At 40.9% G+C, this 20727-nt stretch overlaps 3 protein-coding genes across 3 annotated transcripts in view; 1 reads left to right on the forward strand and 2 right to left on the reverse strand.

Annotated features, from left to right (window-relative positions):
* Positions 1-4419: 4419 nt before the first annotated feature.
* Positions 4420-20727, reverse strand: part of LOC144658662 (uncharacterized) — a 46193-nt gene continuing 29885 nt past the window's right edge. Inside the window, exon 11 of the mRNA XM_078519125.1 lies at positions 4420-4990. Within this exon, the coding sequence (XP_078375251.1) occupies positions 4669-4990 (322 nt within the window). The 3' untranslated portion in view covers positions 4420-4668. The remainder of the gene's footprint in view (positions 4991-20727) is intronic.
* On the forward strand, positions 5460-7331 carry LOC144656291 (uncharacterized). Its single transcript, XM_078516523.1, has one exon. The coding sequence runs from the start codon at positions 5460-5462 to the stop codon at positions 7329-7331; it is 1872 nt and encodes a 623-aa protein (XP_078372649.1).
* On the reverse strand, positions 13296-14902 carry LOC144658685 (uncharacterized). The gene has a single exon (XM_078519153.1). The coding sequence runs from the start codon at positions 14704-14706 to the stop codon at positions 13312-13314; it is 1395 nt and encodes a 464-aa protein (XP_078375279.1). The 5' UTR covers positions 14707-14902; the 3' UTR covers positions 13296-13311.

The following is a 20727-nucleotide window of genomic DNA, read 5'->3' on the forward strand; positions in this document are numbered from 1 at the left end:
TTGATCACGATCTATTGCTGTGCCTGGCTTACGGAAAAAAATCGTATGTTATTTATAGGACAATAATCGTAACATATGGAGCTAATATGCCACTGTATGGTAAAGTAAGAAAAGTAAAGTTAAAAGTAAAACTTTATTTACACAGGGTGGCCCATTTAGCTGTTCTCCATTCTCCATAGGGGCCCTGCATCTTGTGAACAGCAATTCCGCACAATATTATCCGAGAAACTATAAAATAGACTGGGATTAGTCATGACTTAAAAAATTGTAAAGATTGCAAATAGCCCAATTTCGATATTTTAAAATTCAGCCTAAAACAATAGACATCACAACGAGGCTCCGGGGAATAAACCCCACAAACTCTATAGTTTAGTCCCCGGAGCCTCGTCCTGAGTTCTATTGTTTTAGGCTGAATTTTAATATATCGAAATTGGGCTATTGTATCAAATGAATATAATATATAACACTGATCTCTGATTTCTCGATGCTGTTTTCATTGCCTTATTGTTTCCGTCGCGGCGTGGAGTTCGATGTTGACATCGTGTGCTTTGTGAGGACATCAAAGATTATCAAAGTCACAGGAATTCTTCATCATGGAATTGTCACTCGATTTTTTGCCTGCTCTAAGACCATTCTCTCTCCTCAAGCTTGCATTTGATTCTTATTGGCATGGGTTTTCTGTCTACGCCTCTAAGCCTCTTAGCGTCTGTGTAGTTTTTAGCGCGTTTAAAAGAGTGCGGCACAAGGGACAATTTCAACTCTGCCCGGATCAGACTAGACATTGCGCTGTAAACGTAATGTCAAAAATTAAATACATAATAAAAATACAGGGCAAGTAGGTAAAAAATCATCTGACTCTCTGTTTGAAAAGGGCCACAATTATCCCTGGCTCGGCTGGCAAGGTGTCGGTAAGGTATCGGCCGACTGTAGACGCCAGCAACCAAACGGTAACGCAAGTGGACGCAAGTTTTCAACTTGCGTCTACGTGAGTCTCCGTTTGGCCAGGTCTTATATGCACTTGCGTTGACTTGCGATAGCTTGCGTTCACTTTGGTCGAGATAAAATTTGCACGCAAGTCGTTGCAAGTTTTACACCGTTTGGCCACCCAACGCAAGTCTTGCTGTTTTCTTCAAGTACTGAATTGCAGCGCGCGCAGAATCATTGAAATGAATTTTTTGACAACTTGCGTGCACTTGCGAGTAAACTTGCGAGTCCGTTTGGCCACCCAACGCAAGTCTGTACGCAAGTTCAACTTGCGATTACTTGCCTCCACTTGCGTTACCGTCTGGCCAGGGCTTAAGGCTTATCAATGGCCATAATGAGTTAGTAACAAAACCTCAAACTCTGGCGAAGTCTAAAGAAAATATCGGGAAATCTTCTGATAAAGTCAAGGTGTTTGGGTTCCTATGGAGTTGATGTATACTTATATTATCAATCGATTCCTTCGAACGCCCGAAATCTCTGAGGGGGGGGGGGGGGGTTAGGGTGTGGGGGTGAGGGACACTCGTACAAAAGAACCCCAAAAGGATTATAGAATCCAATATTTTTTTCATCTAAAAACTACCATGTCGAAAACGACAACTTGATCCTGGTATATTTTTACCTTTAATATTGGTGATTTTTCACATGCTTTTGTCAAAAGGGTACGACGCTTTTAAACTACAGATTCTCGTGCTATCATGAAATGGATATTTAAGAATATGCTGTCAAGTGTAAAACCGATAAAAATCGTCCCAAATTTATTGCCTCTACAGTCCTCAGCTTGATTACATGTATAGCGAAAATTTATCCGAAATTTATTGTGAACGTTCATTCATTCGTTAATTTGTTTCAGGTAGCCTTGGTTACTAGAGTAGTCACACTGTAAGACCAATCACGGATAATCGTAAAAAATAACCAAAGCAATCCCAGATTACCTCCAAAACTCGATTAAAAATCGCTCTAGTAAATTATCGGTTTGGTATCATATATAAGAAAAATAAACTCTTTGAATCTAAAAAGAACACACTCCTAGCATTTAGCTTGGAGGCAAAGTGGTAAAATATATAGTTGTAAATAATCAACGAATAAAAATGAAAAATTAAAGAGTCATTTTTTTTAAATGAGTCATTTCTGCAAAGTAACTATGGATTAAAAATATCGTTAACTTATAAAACTCTACACTGGACTATACGGGGAAGCTCCGCCCATAAGGGGTATGCCTTTTTCAGGCTGTTGGTATACATAAGGTATGAAAAACTATCATTAATGTACTTAAAATGGCCTTTCAAAATGTCTCAAACAGACCATGCCAATAGTCGATTCAAGGAATTACTCAAGAGAAAAAGAAAGAAAAGAGATTTAGTAACCCTTCTGTAAGTATGTGAAAGGGGTACCATTTTTATAGAAGGTATAAAAAAGGGGTGCCTTTTCTGTCAAAAATGGTATATGAAAAGGGTTAGGGTTGAACCTTGGGTGGAGCTTCCCCGTAAAAAAATTGAGTAGCCCCCCGGGCTTGACGTACACAACAATTTTCGATTATTTTGTTTTTCACTTATAAAACCTGTCGCCAGCATATTAAAATTATTAGTCTAATTTTGATTTCCACACTGTCAATGATGTTCGCTTATTAAATCCCTGTTACTATTAAGGCAATATATCTATTCCTTTAAAGACTCTTTGCTTCGTAAACAGTTTAATGGGAACTACAGTATTCCTTTTAAATAACCAAATCTATTCCTACAATTCTGCTTGCGTGTGCCATATTACAGAACCAGCATTATGCGTTTTAACAAGGACCAAAGTAAAGCCGAGCCTCCACTTACGGACATTTCCCGTACACGGACACTTCCGTCACTATTCATGGCCCAGCAACAAACAAACGCTGCAGTTTTAGCCTAAGTTTTAGCCTTCAATAACTTGGACACCTCTCCAAAGTAAACAATTTACCCTGGTCTTAAGCAGCAGGAGGGATTTGCGGGCGCATGCGTGCAACCGCTGTAAAAGACCGCGTGATATTGGGAATAAAAATGGCGCGGAAGATTCAAACTTTGTTTTTTGTACTGTTTATCGTCACATAATTTAATATAGACGTAAATTTCGCTAAGAAAAAGTGTTTTGTGTGTGGCAAGGCTCTTATAAAGCAGATTTTCCTGCCTGCTTCGGTATCGTTGCTGCAAATAATGGGAAAATATGTGGGACAGGTAGGAAAGCCTCACCGATCAAACAGGCCGTAAAAGGGAAAACATTCGTTGCTGGAGTGTATTATTAGGATCAAAACTTCACATCAAATCAATTGCTGTAATACAGGCAGAGTGCGAGATATAGCTTGGGAATTTTTCCTAAAGAGACGGCCACAAAAAAGGTTTCCCTGAGGGGAAAGAATTGGGTGTCACAATAATGCAGCCATTACCAAAGAGCCAACTGCCCTCGACTGTCTGCAGTTTTCACAGGCGACACAGAAGTAAAACAGCGCTATAACAGCGACATCATCTTAAAGAAATAAACGTTGAATGAAAAATGAAATACTTTTTATATTAAAATTTTTTTAAGACATTTATGCAGCAGTTTTAGAACGTTCTGAATATATATATTCGTTTTCTTTCTGCTATTTTTTGACTGGTGATCAAGGCTAGATTTGATAAAGGAGCCAAAAATTACTAATTAAATATAAATAAAAAAAGACAGAAAGAATACCATAACACTTAAAATTAGACCGACCTCTTTAAGGATATTGTGGTACACGATTAATTTTGACCAATGCTTAAGTTTAAGAAATAATCACAAACGATGTTTCCTTTAGAATAAACCAGCGAAAACGTACGTTAAAGAAAGCTAAAAATTACCACAATAGACCATTTTTTAACGCTACCTTCGCAGCATTAGACGATAGTTCAAGTACTCAGGCCCATATATCATCGGTAGACGCTGGAGATCAAGGTTAGATTTGAGATTTCGCATCGTGAGAACGATGAAATTGCAGTTTTATGAAAAATCTAAACAAAATCATGATCATTCGCTCAAACCCGGGATACTTGATTATAACATCGTATAGTTAAAACTGCTGTTTTATATTTTAGTACTAAGTAGCCGTAGCGCTTTGTCCGTTTAGATCTCCCGGCTATTAAAAACATGGGCAAGGTATTTAGGTTCTCGACATTCGGTCGCCATTTTGTCCACGCGCAATGTTTAATACACATAGCCAAAGTCGATCAGATAAACGGCACGCCGACACCAAAGTATGCTTGTTGTTGTCAGAAGATAAAGCAAGGACTCTTAGTATCGTATACAGCAAATAAAACTTGAAACACCTTCATTTTGAGCTAAAAATTAGGCCATAAATTGTGAAAAATATGTAAACAATCGATAGCAGAACTTCTCTGTCGTGCGCACTAGCCCATATCGACGCATGCGCACGCAAAATGCCCTCCTGCTGTCTTAAGCATGTCCGTCTACGAGAGGTTCGACTGTAGATATGAAGTGCCGGAAACAAACCTACTTTAAAGCATTGTAAAATTAATACGATAAACATTTCGTATTGACTTATGCAAGTGTTTTCATTTCGTATAACTATCTGTAGCGATGCACTCCGTCTTCTATCACGTCGCTACTCTTTACCAGGTGGAGACGAGAAGTCACTGTCAAAGACACCATCTGTTAAGGCTTTATCTTCTGTAGCCAAATCCGCGCTTAAATCTCAACCGTTAGCTCTTCACTAAGTTCTTTTATTGTTTCAAGGGACGACTGATTTCTACCATCTCTAGCATCTCCACCATCCGTCTTCCAGCTGGCTTCCTCGGTTCCTTCTGGCAGCTCAAAATTGGGATCAATTGTCAGTGCCAGGCTTCTGAGTAACTTGTTCTGTGCCTCTAACATAGTCACAATTGACTTGATCCTTTTTTTGTTCTTCATCATCCCCTCTCGTAGCTCAGCGAGTTCAGTTGGTTTGTCGTCTTCAAACACTGGCTCAGTGCTAGCTTCCGCATATCGTGCTTGTAGCCACTCCATCACTCTGTACGTAAAACAAAAAGGATAAGCATACGCGGGCAATAAGGTTGGTAGCTTTTAATTCGGAGGGAGCGAGGGACGCTCAAATATGTTTCCCGATATAAACAACATATGACGTGGAAACACTGCATCATTATTTATAAACGTTAACAGCCGCACATTCGATCTGTCATGTTTTCCACCACGTGAAATAAGCACTGAAACTGACTCAAAAGTAATCAAAACTAAAAAAAGTAATGTCAATGAAAAAATGCAAAATAAATCTAAAGAATGTAACAGTTACTACAGGAAAATTACAAAATGTAACTTAAAGAAGACTAATAGCCCTTTTTACAGTTCCCGGCGCCATATTGGATTGGTAACCGCGCAAACATGAAAGCGAGGCCGAGGTTGACCCAGCGCCAGATTCAAACAGCTGATCTAGTGGCATTTCGAGTGCGATCAACGTTGTCCTGTGATTTTTTTCCTCCATAATGGTTTTAAAATATAAGGACAAGGAAATATCGTCTCTAGATGACATTCAAAAGCTCACGGCGAAAGATCTACGAGATATTTTGCGATCTCATTCAGAAACGACGGGCGGAGCGAAAGCCGATTTAGTGCTTAAAGTGTACGCATTACTTATGCGAGAAGTCCTACCAGCGAATGCAAACAGCGAAGATAATCAAGAAGTTCCTTCAGTTCAAGATCAGGATCAAGGTCAAGTCGGAGAAGAGTTCAAGTATGATGCGATCATGCGAAAAATTTCAGCCCTCGGATGGTCAAGTGATCTACGACATTTACCAGAGATGAACTTCATTCAACTCTACGACTACCTCGTTGTTTCCACTCGGAAATATCGCCACATCGTTCTGAAAGGGACACATTACAAAAAACTGAAGTCCTATCAGTTTTTTTTCGAAGGAAATGTCAAAAAGCTAGAAGTCAAACTTTTTGAGAACAAAACCTATGTAAGAGCGAATGTTCTTCCTTCAATGAAGAAGACGCCATACAGGGTTGTCGTCGAGTTCTCACCTACTTGCGATGTTTTACGCGCAGCCTGCACGTGTCCCGCTGGCCTCGGATTAAATGGGAAAGGAAAATGTAACCACGTTGGAGGCGTACTCTTCGCGATAGAAGATTTTATTAGACGTGGTTTGCAGAATAATCCAGAGCCTCTTACCTGTACATCGCGGCTGTCAGTCTGGGTTGTACCTAGAAATCAAAGTGTGGCTGCAAAGCCGCTCGACAAAGTGTTGATCCGCAAAATAAGATTCGGCAAAAAGAACATTAGAACTCAACCAAAAATTATCAGGTTTGATCCAAGGGCTCCACAGCATCGCACTCGTGACGAGGAAGGTTTTAAAGCGCTATGTGAAAACCTTCAGAACTGTCTACACTCCAGTTCTTTCTTTTTATTTCACGACCTGAAATCGAAATGCGCAAGTGCCCAATCGAGTTCAACCTTAGATGAAGGTGAGCGGGGTCAAGACTCCACACCTTTCACGGACAATTATGACATTGCCACTGAACGATTTAAAAGTATCGTGGACGAACATGTTTCAAACATGACAATAACTGAAGAGGAGATTCTTGAAACTGAGAGACTTACCAGAGGCCAAAACAAAAATCAACATTGGTTTGATAAAAGAAAGCAACTGCTGACAGCTTCCAATTTTGGCAAAGCTGCCAAAACCAAAGTTGAGCCATCAAAAAAAATCAAAGCTATGCTTTATGCTAATTTCACTACGGAGGCTGTGCAATATGGTATTGAGAGCGAGGAGAAAGCTGCAGCCCTGTATATCAGAGAGATGGCGAAGGAGGGTGTCACTGTAAAGGTGGAGGAGGTGGGACTTTTGCAGTCCAAGGAAAAGCCCTTCCTTGCAGCAAGCTTGGATAGGATTGTAACAAATCTAATTACAAAGGAAAAGTGGGGGATGGAGATAAAATCACCACTAAGCAAAGCGGGAATGCGAGTAGAAGATGCCTGCAAAAACAAAAACTTTTTCTTGGAAAAACTGAGTGATGGAATGATCAGACTGAAAAGAAATCATGATTATTACATTCAAGTGCAAGGCCAACTCTACGCAGCTTCGAACTTGGCCTTGAAAGGTATTATTTTTGTTGTTTATTTTGGTGAAGAAATGCCCCTGTTCATAGAAAACATCCACTTTGATGGGAGTCGGTGGAACGATGAACTTCTCCCCAGACTGGAGTATTTTTTCAAAAGGGCTTTTTTCCCTGAAATGTTGACAAAGAGGGTGGAGAGAGGAAAGCTCTTGTATCTCCATGGTGGATGGATTCCATTTGGGCATTACTCCTGTTCAGCAAATGGACTTAAATTAAGATTTAGTAGATCCCAGTGACACACTAGACAGTTTTTTGTAATTCAAATGTAATGTTCATTTAACACAGTCACTTGCCACTTGGCCTTGCAGATATTATATTACCAGTAACATCATTCAAGGAGAATTTAGGTGCTGATACCTCTTGGGGGTAGGATAGAAACAGCAAAAAATTATTTCGATACGACAACATACATGAAGAGGGCATGCACACTTGTGCTGCTACACTCAAGGCAGCACTTCTAACCCCAAGAGTGACCAACACCTTCACTTACTTTTTCCTAATACTATTTTGTTATTATGGAATAAAAAAAATTCTTGATACTTTTTTCTAGTTATCTAACATGTATGAATGCTTCAAGCGAACTGTTGAAACATGAGCTAAGAGGAACTGCTCCCAACACTACATTCAATGGGTGCTATTAATTAAAATCCTTTTTACTTCAGAGAAAAAAAAGAGTCACAGTTTTTATATTACTGAAAGCATGAATGATATTTACATTAACGTATATAAAAATATACAAAATATTTAAATATACATAAACATTTACACTGTGAGCATAGTATTTGTAAAAATTTCTTGATACACTATTGAGAAAATGTACTTTGGGAAAGAAAGTTTTGTTTCAAATGTTCACAAAAAATTGTTTGAATTCAGTGCAATGAAATGGGATCAACAACACCCTAAATTATTGACTATAGTAGAACTCTGCTCAATAACCTGCTTTGTACAAAAAACACTTATAGACAGTTCAATTCTGTGTCTGTGTTTTGTTTTTAGGGGGTTGGGGTGGGGGCAGAAGTTCTTGTATGTCGTTACATAACCTAGCCAAAAACGTATACACACTTGCAATATGAGGGTTTTGGCGCAAATCCAAAAAAATGCGTTCGGGGCTTCGCCTGGCTCGCCTGCCGGCTTCGCCATTCTCGCCCCTCACTGTTTTTTTGGATTTGCGTCCAAAACCCTCATATTGCAAGTGTGTCGGGGTTAGATGACAGCCTTTCAACCCATGCACATGTATCTAGGCAAAGGCACCCTTTTAACACTTGTTGAGGACTGTCCTAAAACAAGTGGCCCCCGCCAAGCCCCAAAGAACAGGCGCGCCAGAATTATTTTTCAATTGAACAAATGCTCTTATTGAGTAAACGAAGATGGGAAGAGGGAGAACTGGAGAAATTAACTTGAATGTAAAGAAAAACTTGAAAAGATCTCATGGAAAAGCGTTTACAACCTACAAAAAAACTAAAGAAAATGAAAAACAAATAACAATCTTTTTAACAGACGAGCTGATTGAAAAATTAAAAAAATTAGACAGCAGTGTTGTCGCAAACGTTTTAACAAGCTAAACAAAACTTGCACGCTCCGGTGAGTGCATAAATTATCGAGTAACACAGGAAGTCATTGTTTACCCTGTGCCAATTGCGTGGGAAACCCCCTTGACGTAATCTAATTCTTTTTTTTTTTCATTTTGAATATTTTTAGCCGGAAAACAACTCAAACTCTTTGTATGTGTGTTGTAAGAGCTATGATTTATTCAACAACAATATTTAATTTGACTAACATGTAAATATACCGTGAAATATTGAGCTAAGAACTTTCTAGCACATAAAAGAACAATATAAGATCACGGTATTTTTATTCACCAGGCGTCATTACTATTTTTAGTTAATAGGTTATTTCCCGATGTAATGACGTCTTTTGTGACCAATCACAGTTAAAATTATAACTTTATATTATTCACATAAGCTTTTTTGTATTACACAAGCAAGTATGGCCGATGTATAAAGACGTTTATCAAACCTTCATTGAAAAAGAAGCAAAGACACAGCTTACGGACATGAATCATTTGGAAACGACAAACGAGGATCCGATTTGAATATTTCATATCAGCTATTCGTGCCGAAGCAATAATTACGGACAAAAATCAGATGCTTGGTCGTGAAGTTTGATCGCAAGGTTAAGTATATCGGATGCTTGAAGACGTTTATCAAACCTTTCTAGATCAAAAATTAAGAAGTTTTAACTCAGTTTATCGACATAAATCATTTGTAGATGTCTAACGATGGGATGATACAACTTTAGCGTTTGCTAAACTTGACCAAAATTATCTTAGTCACAGGCAACATAACATGCCAAATGGGTTACGGCGTAACCCGAATTGACAAAATTATCTTAGTCACAGGCAACATCACATGCCAAATGGGTTACGGCGTAACCCGAATTGACAAAATTATCTTAGTCACAGGCCTTAAAAACGTCATCACATTGGAATGCCAATGGGTTACGCCGTAACCCGAATTGACAAAAACTTGCAAGTTTACAATCTTAAAATATTCTGACGTTGTCAAGGAACAATTTACCTTTGTTACCGCGGCCATGAGATGTCCGCCGTTGTCAAGAAACATTTAACTTAGCAACTGAATAAAATTATTTTTACTTAACACACTTGTAATGTTTATTGATTGCTTATATTAATAGATACAATATTGTTTCACGGCTCCCAAGAAAAAAAAATAAATAAAAGTGAAATAACCCCTTGCTTCACACCTATTTTTTTGGTCAAAACAAATAAATACGTGCGGCCCATCTTTTGCTGGCGGTCGCTAAATTATTTTGTCGCAGTCAGAGCGTGACGTGCAGGTCGAGGGGGCTTGGGTCTTTTGGAAAAGAAGGATCGTGGATCGTGGATCGTGGAAAAAGGAACGACAGCCTCAAATGTTGTTCAGACAATCAACAACCTCTTTAGTGATGACTCGAATATTTTTTTGCCACTCTGGGGTGAAATATTCAATCACAAAGTAAACGACAAGATGAGCGCAGACAATCATTCTTTTATAAAATGAAAAAATGTTTTATTGGACTGAAATTTTATTTCGAAATGTCGGTGGCGCTTTCGAGAAGTTTTTTTTCCAATCTTTTGCGTTCTTCTCTCTTGATTTCTTCCCGAATTTTTCCGATGTCTGGCTGGAGTGAATTTGTTTGTTTTTGTGCAAAGTTTGAGCGTAAAGTATCTTTAAGTTGGCGATATTTCTGCATTTCTCGTGTGATCAGTTGAAACTCTTTGTCAGAAACAAGATTATCATTCAGAGCTTGTGAGACAGAGCTGTTTATCGAGTCATGTTTTGCAACAGCCAGAGCGAGGATTCTTGAGTGCTTATTAACTTTACGTTCAAGCTTTTTGTTGATAACTGACAGGCCAGTGGAAGCTGCGCCAGATATACCTGCTACTGCTGCAACAGGAACGCCGATAACAATTCCAACACCAGTAAGTGAAGTCGCAACAGCTCCAGAAGACAGAGCTGCCGTCACGGCGCCAAGACAGACCACGGAATAGTGAATAACTTTCCGGACTTTTTTATATTTTTTTAACACAAGCCTGTAATGCTCAGCTTCAGCGGATATTTCTTTTTCAATTTTACTTATTTCAGTCAGCCGAAAATTCTCGGCATTTGTTGGGAGGCTTGGATAAAGTTGTGTTTCTTCGCGATCACCATAAGCAGGGGCACTCGGGAGAACATTAGCAGATGACATGGCCTCGTATACATAAAAGTTAATTTTGTATTTAATTTAATTCAATTCCAACTCATATGTAAGATTTGAGCCGTTAAAATCGAATGGCTTTCCATTCTCATCTCTAATCGAAAGAGTCAGAGATGATACATTTTCTTCAGCAGAAACGTCGCGCAAGACGTTAAAATGTGTATTTTGGTAATAAACTTTTTCATACGGTTTTCCACGTATGTCAAAAAATGCTAAAAGGCTTGATGGCTTACCATTTAGCAAGCTTTGTTGCTTGTCGATAAGGTCACAGTTGATGAAGTAATTTTTAGGATTTGAAACATTATTTACCTCAATTGTTTCAAAAAATTCCTTTTCAATACTTGCGTAATTCTCAAACCCAGGCAAATTAAAGAACTTAATAAGACTTTCATTCAGTCCAAAAGTTTTTAAATTGGGCTCTTTTGCTTTTATTATCAATGAACGGCCTGCAATGCCTTTTGTTACAGAAAACATGTTTTTCTCTGGAAATCCTTTATCAAAAATACTCCCAATGTCATCGAGTGAGAAGTTTCCTTGCCGTATATAACGCGCCTTCTCTTCCTTGTTCACTTGTTTATAAAAAACTATTCCATCCTTTTCCAAACTATTCCAGCTGTTGTAAAGAGAACAACTTAAAAGCCGGATATAGCTTGGTTTTGGAATAGGCTGGTCAAAATAAACAGTGTTCGGATTTTCTTTTGTGGTAACAGTCAGCACAACCATTTTTATATTAAATAAAAATAAAAAATGTTTAATATAAAAGAGGACCATGGATGCAAAAACAAGAGGTTTTATGAAGTGGATGAAAACCCCAGAAGCAACTACAATTTCTAAAGCGGCAAAAGACAATGCATGGAAACCTTTTCTTGCAAAATATCCAAACGCTGACCGAACAAAATTTGTTGCACAGGTTGAGTTCGCGTACAACCACACAGCAACGGCAGACATTTATTACAAGGCAGGGCAAGGCCATTTGATAAATGTTTTTGGCTCTGACAGCAAATATTGGAGCCCAGAGATGAAAAAAGCACTGGGGGTGAATCAAATTTCAGGCGGTTTTCCACAACAGCTGTCACCAAGCGGCGCAAAAGGCTCATCTTTGCCAATTCCAGCTGTTGGATTTCACGAAGCCGCACCAAGTTTGAAAAAAATATTTAACAGCCAAATAAACATCTACGTCACACCAGACCAATATTTCACAACGAAATTAAGAGAGATTTTTCAAAAAACAAAACTGAAGCATACATCAGGAAAAGAGTCAAAAAGGTGGCTTGCTAGCCAAAATATGGCCTATTGGCCACAGCAACTTAACTTTGCGGTATGGTGCGCGACAACAGGCTGCGGTATAAGTCGAGATATTTTCGATGAAGAGCACTCAGCTCTTAGCTTGCCACCGATTGTGCGTAATTTTTATCTTTTTCACGTTTATTTCACGATAAGGCGAATATTGTTTCAGATGGGGGGAATTCAGAGCGTAAGCGCCTTGCCAGGCGACCCCACTTTTAGCCAGTTCGACAACAAGTACGACGTGGCTTCTTACAAAAGAATATGCGCTGAGTTCGGTGTCGACCCGTCAAGCGATTTCCGTTTCACAACAGGCGCAAACCACGGACTTGGTAACGTTTATATCTGGATTACTAACATTGGACCAAACAAAACTGGAGCAAAATACCCCGATTACGATAAATTTTCGGATGAAGGTGGAACTGCAAGCAAAGGTAACTTGATTCAATACATCGAGCCAGACGACGCTGCATATGCACAGGCAGACTGGTTTTGTCCTAACGGCACTGAAGGGCTTACTCAGGCAGGTTTGTCGAGAGTAAACCAGTCGATAGAGGCTTTTGTCTACTGTATTCTCGGTTCGCAGGTCAACGTTCGAAGTAGCATACTTGGAACAGGCGGCCGTGCAAAGGAAGCGCAAAGTGAGTTCCTCGTGTTGGTTGAAGACGCTATAAGGCAACCTGATCTGGCAAAGTCGGTCCAAAGATACCAATTAGCCATCGACGAAGCTAAGGTTCGGCTTAACCTTGCAGTCTGCCCAGGTGCCTGGCTGATGCCCGCTCGTATGGTGATAAACACAGAAAGCGTTGTTGGTTACAATAACCAGCTTAAGCAGGCTGTTGTTGGGATGAAATTAGGAGTGAATGATGAGGTTAATAAAGCTACAAAAAAAGCAGCTCTTAAACTGATGGCCGGAGGAAAATCAAAAATCAACCCACCAAACAGCCACCCTTCAAATCCTATACACAAGAGCGCCACAGCAAAAAAAAATTGGACACCCGCCGCAAGCGCTGCTGAAACACCAGCTAGGGACCTTTACGGTCCCCGTCCAAAGGACGGCAACGCGCAAAGCGCCAAAGCTACGAAGGCCGTAGCCAATGATTCACACGAAATAAACAAAGCAACTGTCGCTGTTGGCGCGGTTGGAGCAGCAGCTTTGCTCTACACCCTTATGCGTTAACGTCTCTTTTTGATGTATTTTTCAACAAGAAAAGCAACCACAGCAAGGATAAGCAGCCAGGTGTGCTCTGCAAGAAATCCAATTACTTGACCAGCGGTTTTGAAAAGAAATTTCGCAATCGAGCCAATGAGACCAGGCAGAGCTGATGCTACCTTTGAGCCAATATCACTTAGGCCTTTTCCCAACGCTTTGCCGGTTGCCTTCAACGCGTTTGTAATGGTTCCAATCACAGAACCAATCGTGACACCAGCAGCAAGAAGTATTGCTGTTACTGTCACGCCATATTTTTTGAAGATCTCTTTGATCCTCTCACGAAGTGGAAGCGCTCTTTCTCTTTCGGCAATCTGCGTTTGCAAGCGTCCAAGTTCCTCGGTTCTTTCCGCAACTCTTTCTTCCGCGGCTTGTTTGTCAGTGGGGGAGGCATTCTCATCCTCAATAATTTTTTTGTCTTCCTCGTTTTGGCGCTTGAGCTCATCTTCTTGCTCTTTAAGATCATCCAAAGCTCTTGTGTCGTTGAGCCTTTCTTGAAAAGTGTTTCTTTCGCTCTCTTTGGCAGCGAGGCTTGCCCTTAGTTGGTCGACTCGTGTTTGTTCTTTTGCCTTCTGCTTAGCTTGTTTTTCAAGAGCAGCAACTTCTTTTTTTGCGTTTTCAAAATCCTTTTCAAGATTTTTTTTTAGTTGATTAAGTCTGCGCAATTCTGATTCATTTTCAACATTTGACCCAAGTTGATACATCTTGGCATTTGTTCGCTCGATTCTTATTCTGAGATCTTCTACTTCTTGGGTGGCTTTTTCTTTCTGCATGGCAATTGTTTCTGCCTGTTGTAGTTGACTTTCAGCTTCTCTTAATCTTTGACGTTCATCTCTTATGCTCTCATTGTCTTGAGCAATAAGATTTTCAGCTGACGGCCCAAGTTCATCTTTGAAGCTGTCTAAAAAGTTTTTCATGAAGCCTGACTCATTATCTTTTAGAATCTTGTACTCGCCTTTTTTAGTTCCTATAGCAACAATTTTCCCCTCATTTTTCCCAGTGCCTCTTCTAATTCTAATTTTTTCAAAATTTGCTTTGGGGAATTTGCCTTTTATCGTGTCTACAGCTTTTTTAAGTTTTTGCCGCAAAAAACTTTCTTTTTGAAGATCACTTATCGAAGGGGTTCTTTCAAGAAAAGGTGTTTCGTCGTAGGATGTATCTGGCAGCCCGCTCTGTTCGTGCTGCATCGTTTGCATTTCATGTTGTTCACCCCCATGGTAGGGTGTGGATGCCTCCCCGGGCTGAAATGGTCGGGTTGTGTCGACCTCTTGTCCCTCTTCATCATCGTTATCACTGTTGTGGTCAAGATCTTTGTCCAAATCAGGGTCCTCGAATCCAAAATCATCACCACCTGTTGCCATCGCTTAATTTATATATATATATTTTCAAATTAAACTTTTCAATTTAACAATAAAACCAATCGAGAGATGGCTGCTGTTCAAGAAAACCTTCGACCGGGACGCACAGAGAAAATACTCGGCGCACTGAAAGCCGAGCGCGCGGTAAAACGAATCACTTTTGACCGCACAGAAGCCAATCCAGAGGAAACGTTGTATGTTTCAGTGCCCAAGCTGAACGAAAACGAGGTCATTGTGCCCGGCTCGCTGGCGCTGCGCTTCAACATCGACTTGAGCGGAGGCCATGCCAACAACTTTCTGGTTGACAACGTCAGCCGAGCTCTGGTCGACGATTTTGTTGTAAAGTACGAAGGCACCGTCGTGCAGGACACGGTTGGCTATGACATCTACAAAATATTTGAGGATTTTTTCCTTTCGCAGGAGGAGCGCGACGACAGGGTGCCAGAGGGCATTCAGAGCGAGGACCTTAACAAAATTCGCTCAAATGCTGGCGATAAGAAAACTTCAGGTGTGGACGCAGAAAAAAAGCTGAATGAGATATATGGAAATAAATACCGCATCCGCCTGGATCACCAGATTTTAACTGACCATGGGGCATTTTATCCTCAGGCACTATACAACGATCTTGTGTTCGAACTGAAGCTCGCGGCAGCCGAACATGTGGTCAGAGGCTCAGATACAACAAAACTAAAATACAAGTTGACAAACATCCAGCTGGAGTACGAGATGATAAGAAGCGAGGAAATTGCAGATGAAGCGTTCAGCGCTTATTCGGGCGGCAAAGAGTTCGCTTACGACCACATCCAGCGTGTTAAAGTGGTGACTTTTGCAAAAGGCTCCGACACACGTCTGAATCTAAGGGTCAACCCGCAGAGGAGGTCCTTGAAAGGTATCTTGCTCCTATTTATTGAGCAATATAACAAAGGTGCAAGGAGCTCGGAAAAGTACATTAACCCGGACCTTACAAAAGTAAGCATCACTGTCAACGGCTCGCCAAACATGCTGTACAACAACGGCATCGAAGGAATGGACATTTGGGGAGAAGTTAAAAGATTCTACATGAAAGAAAAAAATAAAACGCAGCACATGACTCTGCAAAAGTTTTACACAGAAGACAAGTTTGGCCTTCTTATTGATCTGCGTTCCATGGCTGACCACTCGATGCACGGAAGCGGCACGCGCCTTGTGAACACAAAGGACGGTGTCCAGCTTGAGCTAGAGAGGAAAGCAAGCGGCTCAGGTAATTTGAACTGCCACATTTACGTAATCAGCGACGCCCAAATGAATATACTTGGCAGGCAGTTAGAATCTGTGCTTTTATAATTTTTCTTTGAAAAAGTGTACCTTAGGTACATATACGAACGAAGATGGATCCTGCCAATATACCCTTCAACGCCCTCATTGTGGGACCAACGAACTCAGGAAAAACAAGATACGTGGTCAATCAGCTTTGTGGCCCTTTCCGAGGCAAGTTTGACTACATCGTGCTCATCTGCCCGACTTTCGAGCACAACAAGACTTATTATCGCTTTGCTGAGGAAGATATTCGATTTTTTGTTTTCATTTGCGAGCAGCACGAGGTGGAATCTTGGTTAAGGCTTTCAAGATTTCTTTTTGAGGGTACGAACACGCTTATCATCCTCGACGACTGTGCTGCTTCGAAAGATGTAAAAGGAAGAACAGGGGAGTTGGTGAATCTTGCTTTCTCTGCTCGCCACGCAGGCTTGAGCATATGGGTGTTAACTCAAAAATTGACAAGCATAACATCCTCATTCCGCGAAAATGTTGCGGCAATCGTTTTCTTTTACACCCCCTCTGCCAAGACCACGAAGGCAATCTTTGAGGATTACGCTGGCGAACTTGCCAATGAGGATTACAAAGAAATCATTTTAAAGCTAAAAAAAAATAAGTTTTCGCATCTTGTCATTTCTCATCGCCACCCTTACGGCATAAAATTTTCTTATTGAACATATTTTTTAGAGTAATAAATGGCTGACCCGTTCGCAACAACCTCACCCGATGCTGCATGTGAACAAGAATTAGCTTCCGTAATGGAACTGCTAGGAGCTGAACCAGAAAGTACAGAAAGCGCTATGGCACTCATTCAAGGCCCTGACATTCCTGCTTTGCGTGAACAGCTTGCAATCCTTGTTTCAACAGGAAAAGCCAAAGAAGCAATCGGTGTGCAACTGACACACGAGCAGGTGAAGCGCTTGACAGATAAAGAAGTTGAAAAGTACTTAAAGAGATATGAGGCATACGTTGGATCCAAAACAACCGACAGCTTGATTGACAGCTTTATTTTTCTTGTTACTAAAGTCGTTGGTATGGCCGTAAATATCAAGGACGTCAATGATTATCAGAAGGAACTCAAAAACGACTACATCATCAGCAAAGAGCTGTCCACTTTGGCAGGCGGTCTGGCTTTGAAATGCGGCCGCTTTCTTGCCGTTGCAAATGCTGCGCTCATCACAACAAAGCACATTGATTTAAACGAAGCTACAAAGTCGCACACTTCGCTGTGCGAAACCAAAGGTGCTTCCAAAGATGCGGACACAAACACTACTGAAGATTTTTCTGAGCAATGCTAAGAAAATGCTAAGTAATTACTGAACAATGCTTAGCAATTGCTTAGCAAAAAATCTTGCTGAGCAATTTTCTATTTAAATATTATTTTTTTTTATTATAAATGGCCGAGCTCGAACCAACTCCGATCGCTCAAGAAGAACAGAAACAAGTTACTTCAACAACTCCAGCAACAAAGCCTGCCAAAAATCCAAAGCGAGTGGCTGCTGGCAAGCTTGCAGCTGAAAAAACAAAACAGGCTCGTGAAGCACAGAAAAAAGCTGCTGTCGAGGCTGCTGCAATAATTGCAAAAGAAAAGGAAAAGAAATCTGCGGCTGCAAAGCGAAATGTAACACCACCTGCCGTAACGGAGCCAGCTCCGACCGAGCCTCAGCCGCAATCAAGCGGTCTCACCACAAATCAATGGATATCTTTGCTTGGTATCGGCGTTGCAATCGTTACAACTTATGTGAAACGCGAAGACATAAAAGCCTTTATAAACGAAAAAAGAAGTCCAACATTTAAAGCTCCGCCAACTCTTATAACTGATGACACACAAGTTACAGCAGAAAGTATTGGAAGGGTTGCAACGCGTTCTTCAGACACGCCTTCGACAATCCAAAATGCTATTAGACCTCGCAAACAAAGAGGAATCCGTCCGATGGATTAAAAAATTTCTTTTGAACATTTCTTTTTCATTTATTATACCGACAATGTCCCTTGGTTTTATTCTTGACAACCTTGTTAAAGGTGCAGCTATGGCTGGTATTGCATTACTTTGGTTTGAATTTTCCAAAACTTGCGTTAAAACCGCTATTCGGGTGCAAAAGGATGAGGATACAATTTTTAAAAGAGGTATAAAAAAAACAAAAGAAGTTCAATCTGGTGAAGAAGTTGCAAACTTTGCTTCGCAAAACGGTGAAGAATAAACAAAAAAATTTTTCAATTGAATATTTTTTATTATTTTATACTGAACCGCCATGTCCGACAACAAGCTCGTGAAAACGCTCATGGATGCCGCCACCATTACAGGTCTCGCCGCCGGAATCGGCTGGGCTGCCAAAAAAGTTGTAAAAGAAAACTTCACATCCGACCCAAGCAGCAGTTTTATGAACTATGTAAAGTTCACAGCCGTCATGGCTGGCAGCGTTGCACTTAAACAGTATCTCGAGGACCAGAAAATTCTCCCAACCAATTAAAAAAAAATTAGAATAGTATAATAACAAAATGGCAAGCGTAGCGATTATGGCTGGCGGAGCTATCTTGAACGCTGCTGCTTTCATTGGCGGCAACTATCTTGCTCGAGCTTTGGGTGGCGGAGATGACGCCGCTTTGAAAGAAAAAGAAAGACACGACAAAGCTCTCGAGGCTTACCAGGCAGCTTACGCGAAGTACTCTCGCGACCGCACGAAGCTTCTCGACTGGATACAAACCAACGCGGAAATAAAAGAGCAGGCCAAACAGAACTTCACAAACACTGACTACGCTTTCAAACTCTACAACCAGGCACATCCTGACAAACAAATGATTCCTCCGAAAGAACCCAAGTTCTCTGATTTTTATCAGCCAAGCGAGCAGCAGAAACAAGGTGAACTGATGTTCGTTGGCGCAGGCGCTCTTGCTCTTGGGTACGCTGCCTTTCGGTTTCTTTAAACGTTTCTTTTTTTTCTTGTATACGCATGGATGCAAAGATCTCAAAAGTCTACTATAGCCCCCAGGGCTACTGGAAGGGAATTGCAGCGATAAAAAAATTAGCCGAGGCTGCCAAGGTTTCCGAAGATGCCGCAAAAAAGTGGCTCGTTAAGCAGGCCCTTTGGCAGATCTACCTTCCGGCACCACGATACGTTCCTCGCCCAAAATTCGATGTTTCTACCCCTAACGCGGTCCACCAGGCGGACCTTCTTTTTCTGCCACACGACAAACTGCCGCGAGGGCGAAAAGTTTACAAATACGCGCTGACTGTTGTTGACGTTGCCAGCCGTTTCAAAGAGGCTGAGCCTTTGACCTCCAAAGATTCAACTGAGGTTGCAAAAGGTTTTCAGACAATTTACAGGCGAAGTGCACTAAAATGGCCACAGATGCTGCAAGTTGACCCTGGTCGCGAATTCATGGGAGCTGTTACTAAAGAAATGGAAAATCACAAAACCTATATTAGACGCGGGCGTGTTAACATTCACAGAGATCAAGCTATTGTTGAACGTTTTAATCAAACACTGGCAGGGCGCCTGTTTGGTTATCAGTACGGTGTCGAGATGAACCTGCCATCTGGCCAGCGGTCGACGGCGTGGGTAAAAAGGCTACCCGAAGTTGTTGCCGCTCTGAACAACGAAGTAACCAGTCTTACTGGTAAGAAACCTGCTGCTGCAATCAAAGAAAAGGCTGTTTCGTCAAAACCGTCCTCAAAATATACAAGACCTGTTGGCAAGAAAGAAAAAAAACTCCCCTCTCTCGTTAATGTGCGCTTCCTCTACCAACCTGGCGAGCTGGAAGGCGGCGTAAAAAGGGCTACAGATCCGATTTGGTCATTAAAAGTCTACAGCATTGAAAGGTCTGTTACTAAACCTAATCAGCCAGTGCTTTATTACTTGCACGATGGTCCAAAGCGCGGCTTCGTGCGTGAAGAATTGCTTGTTATTCCTCCAAATACACAGTTACCACCAAGCACTTAGTGCTTGAGCCCCTTGGGCACTCCTGAGTGGCTTTTTATTTATTAAAGCACTCTAGAGAGACCTTTGCTTGGCGGCTAGTTAGTTTTTTCACTCCCTTTTATGGGGCGGTGGGCTCTTTTTTTTGCCCCTTCTCTGCAAGAGCTTCGCTCTCGTGCTCCGCACCCATCCGATAGTGCCCATATGCCAAAGTGTTTATCCCATCTTCATTTATCCATCTCTTTGTGTCAAATGGCGACAGCGATTTTTTGTTTACCACTATTGAATGCATCTCGTGGGCATAGCTTCTTAGCATGTGCATTTCGTGAAAGCTTTCCTTGTTTTGAAAAAGTGCATCTTTGAAGTCTTTATGATTTATCTCATTTTTCGTCACGCACTCTTTCACCCCCTTTGCCTTTTTTATATTTTTTTCGTCCACTTTCAGCGTGTTACAACATTTTGACTCACTTGCTTTCGGATGTTTCTCTTTTATTTTTTTGACCAATTCTTCGTCGTTTGCCATTATTACCTGCATTTTTTCCCCTTCGCAAGTGCACTCTTTTATTTTTGCCTCAGGAAAGTTTTTCTTTATTTTTTCGATTTCATTTTCGCTTTCACCTTCTGTCATTATTGAATACATTTTCGGCCTCAAACAAACACACTCTGAAATCAGTTTTCCTGCGCATTCGTCTTTCATTTTCCCCAACACCTTTTTGTTTTCTTTCGAATAAAGTGAATGCTCTTCGGGGTAGTCGCTTGTGTCGTACTCGCCGATGTTTTTTGCCATGTCCGCGTAAACGTCTTCTGTTTCTAT

This window comes from Oculina patagonica, chromosome 6 (genome assembly GCF_052425735.1).
Source record: "Oculina patagonica isolate OP01 chromosome 6, crgOcupat, whole genome shotgun sequence".
NCBI classification, from domain to species: domain Eukaryota; kingdom Metazoa; phylum Cnidaria; class Anthozoa; order Scleractinia; family Oculinidae; genus Oculina; species Oculina patagonica.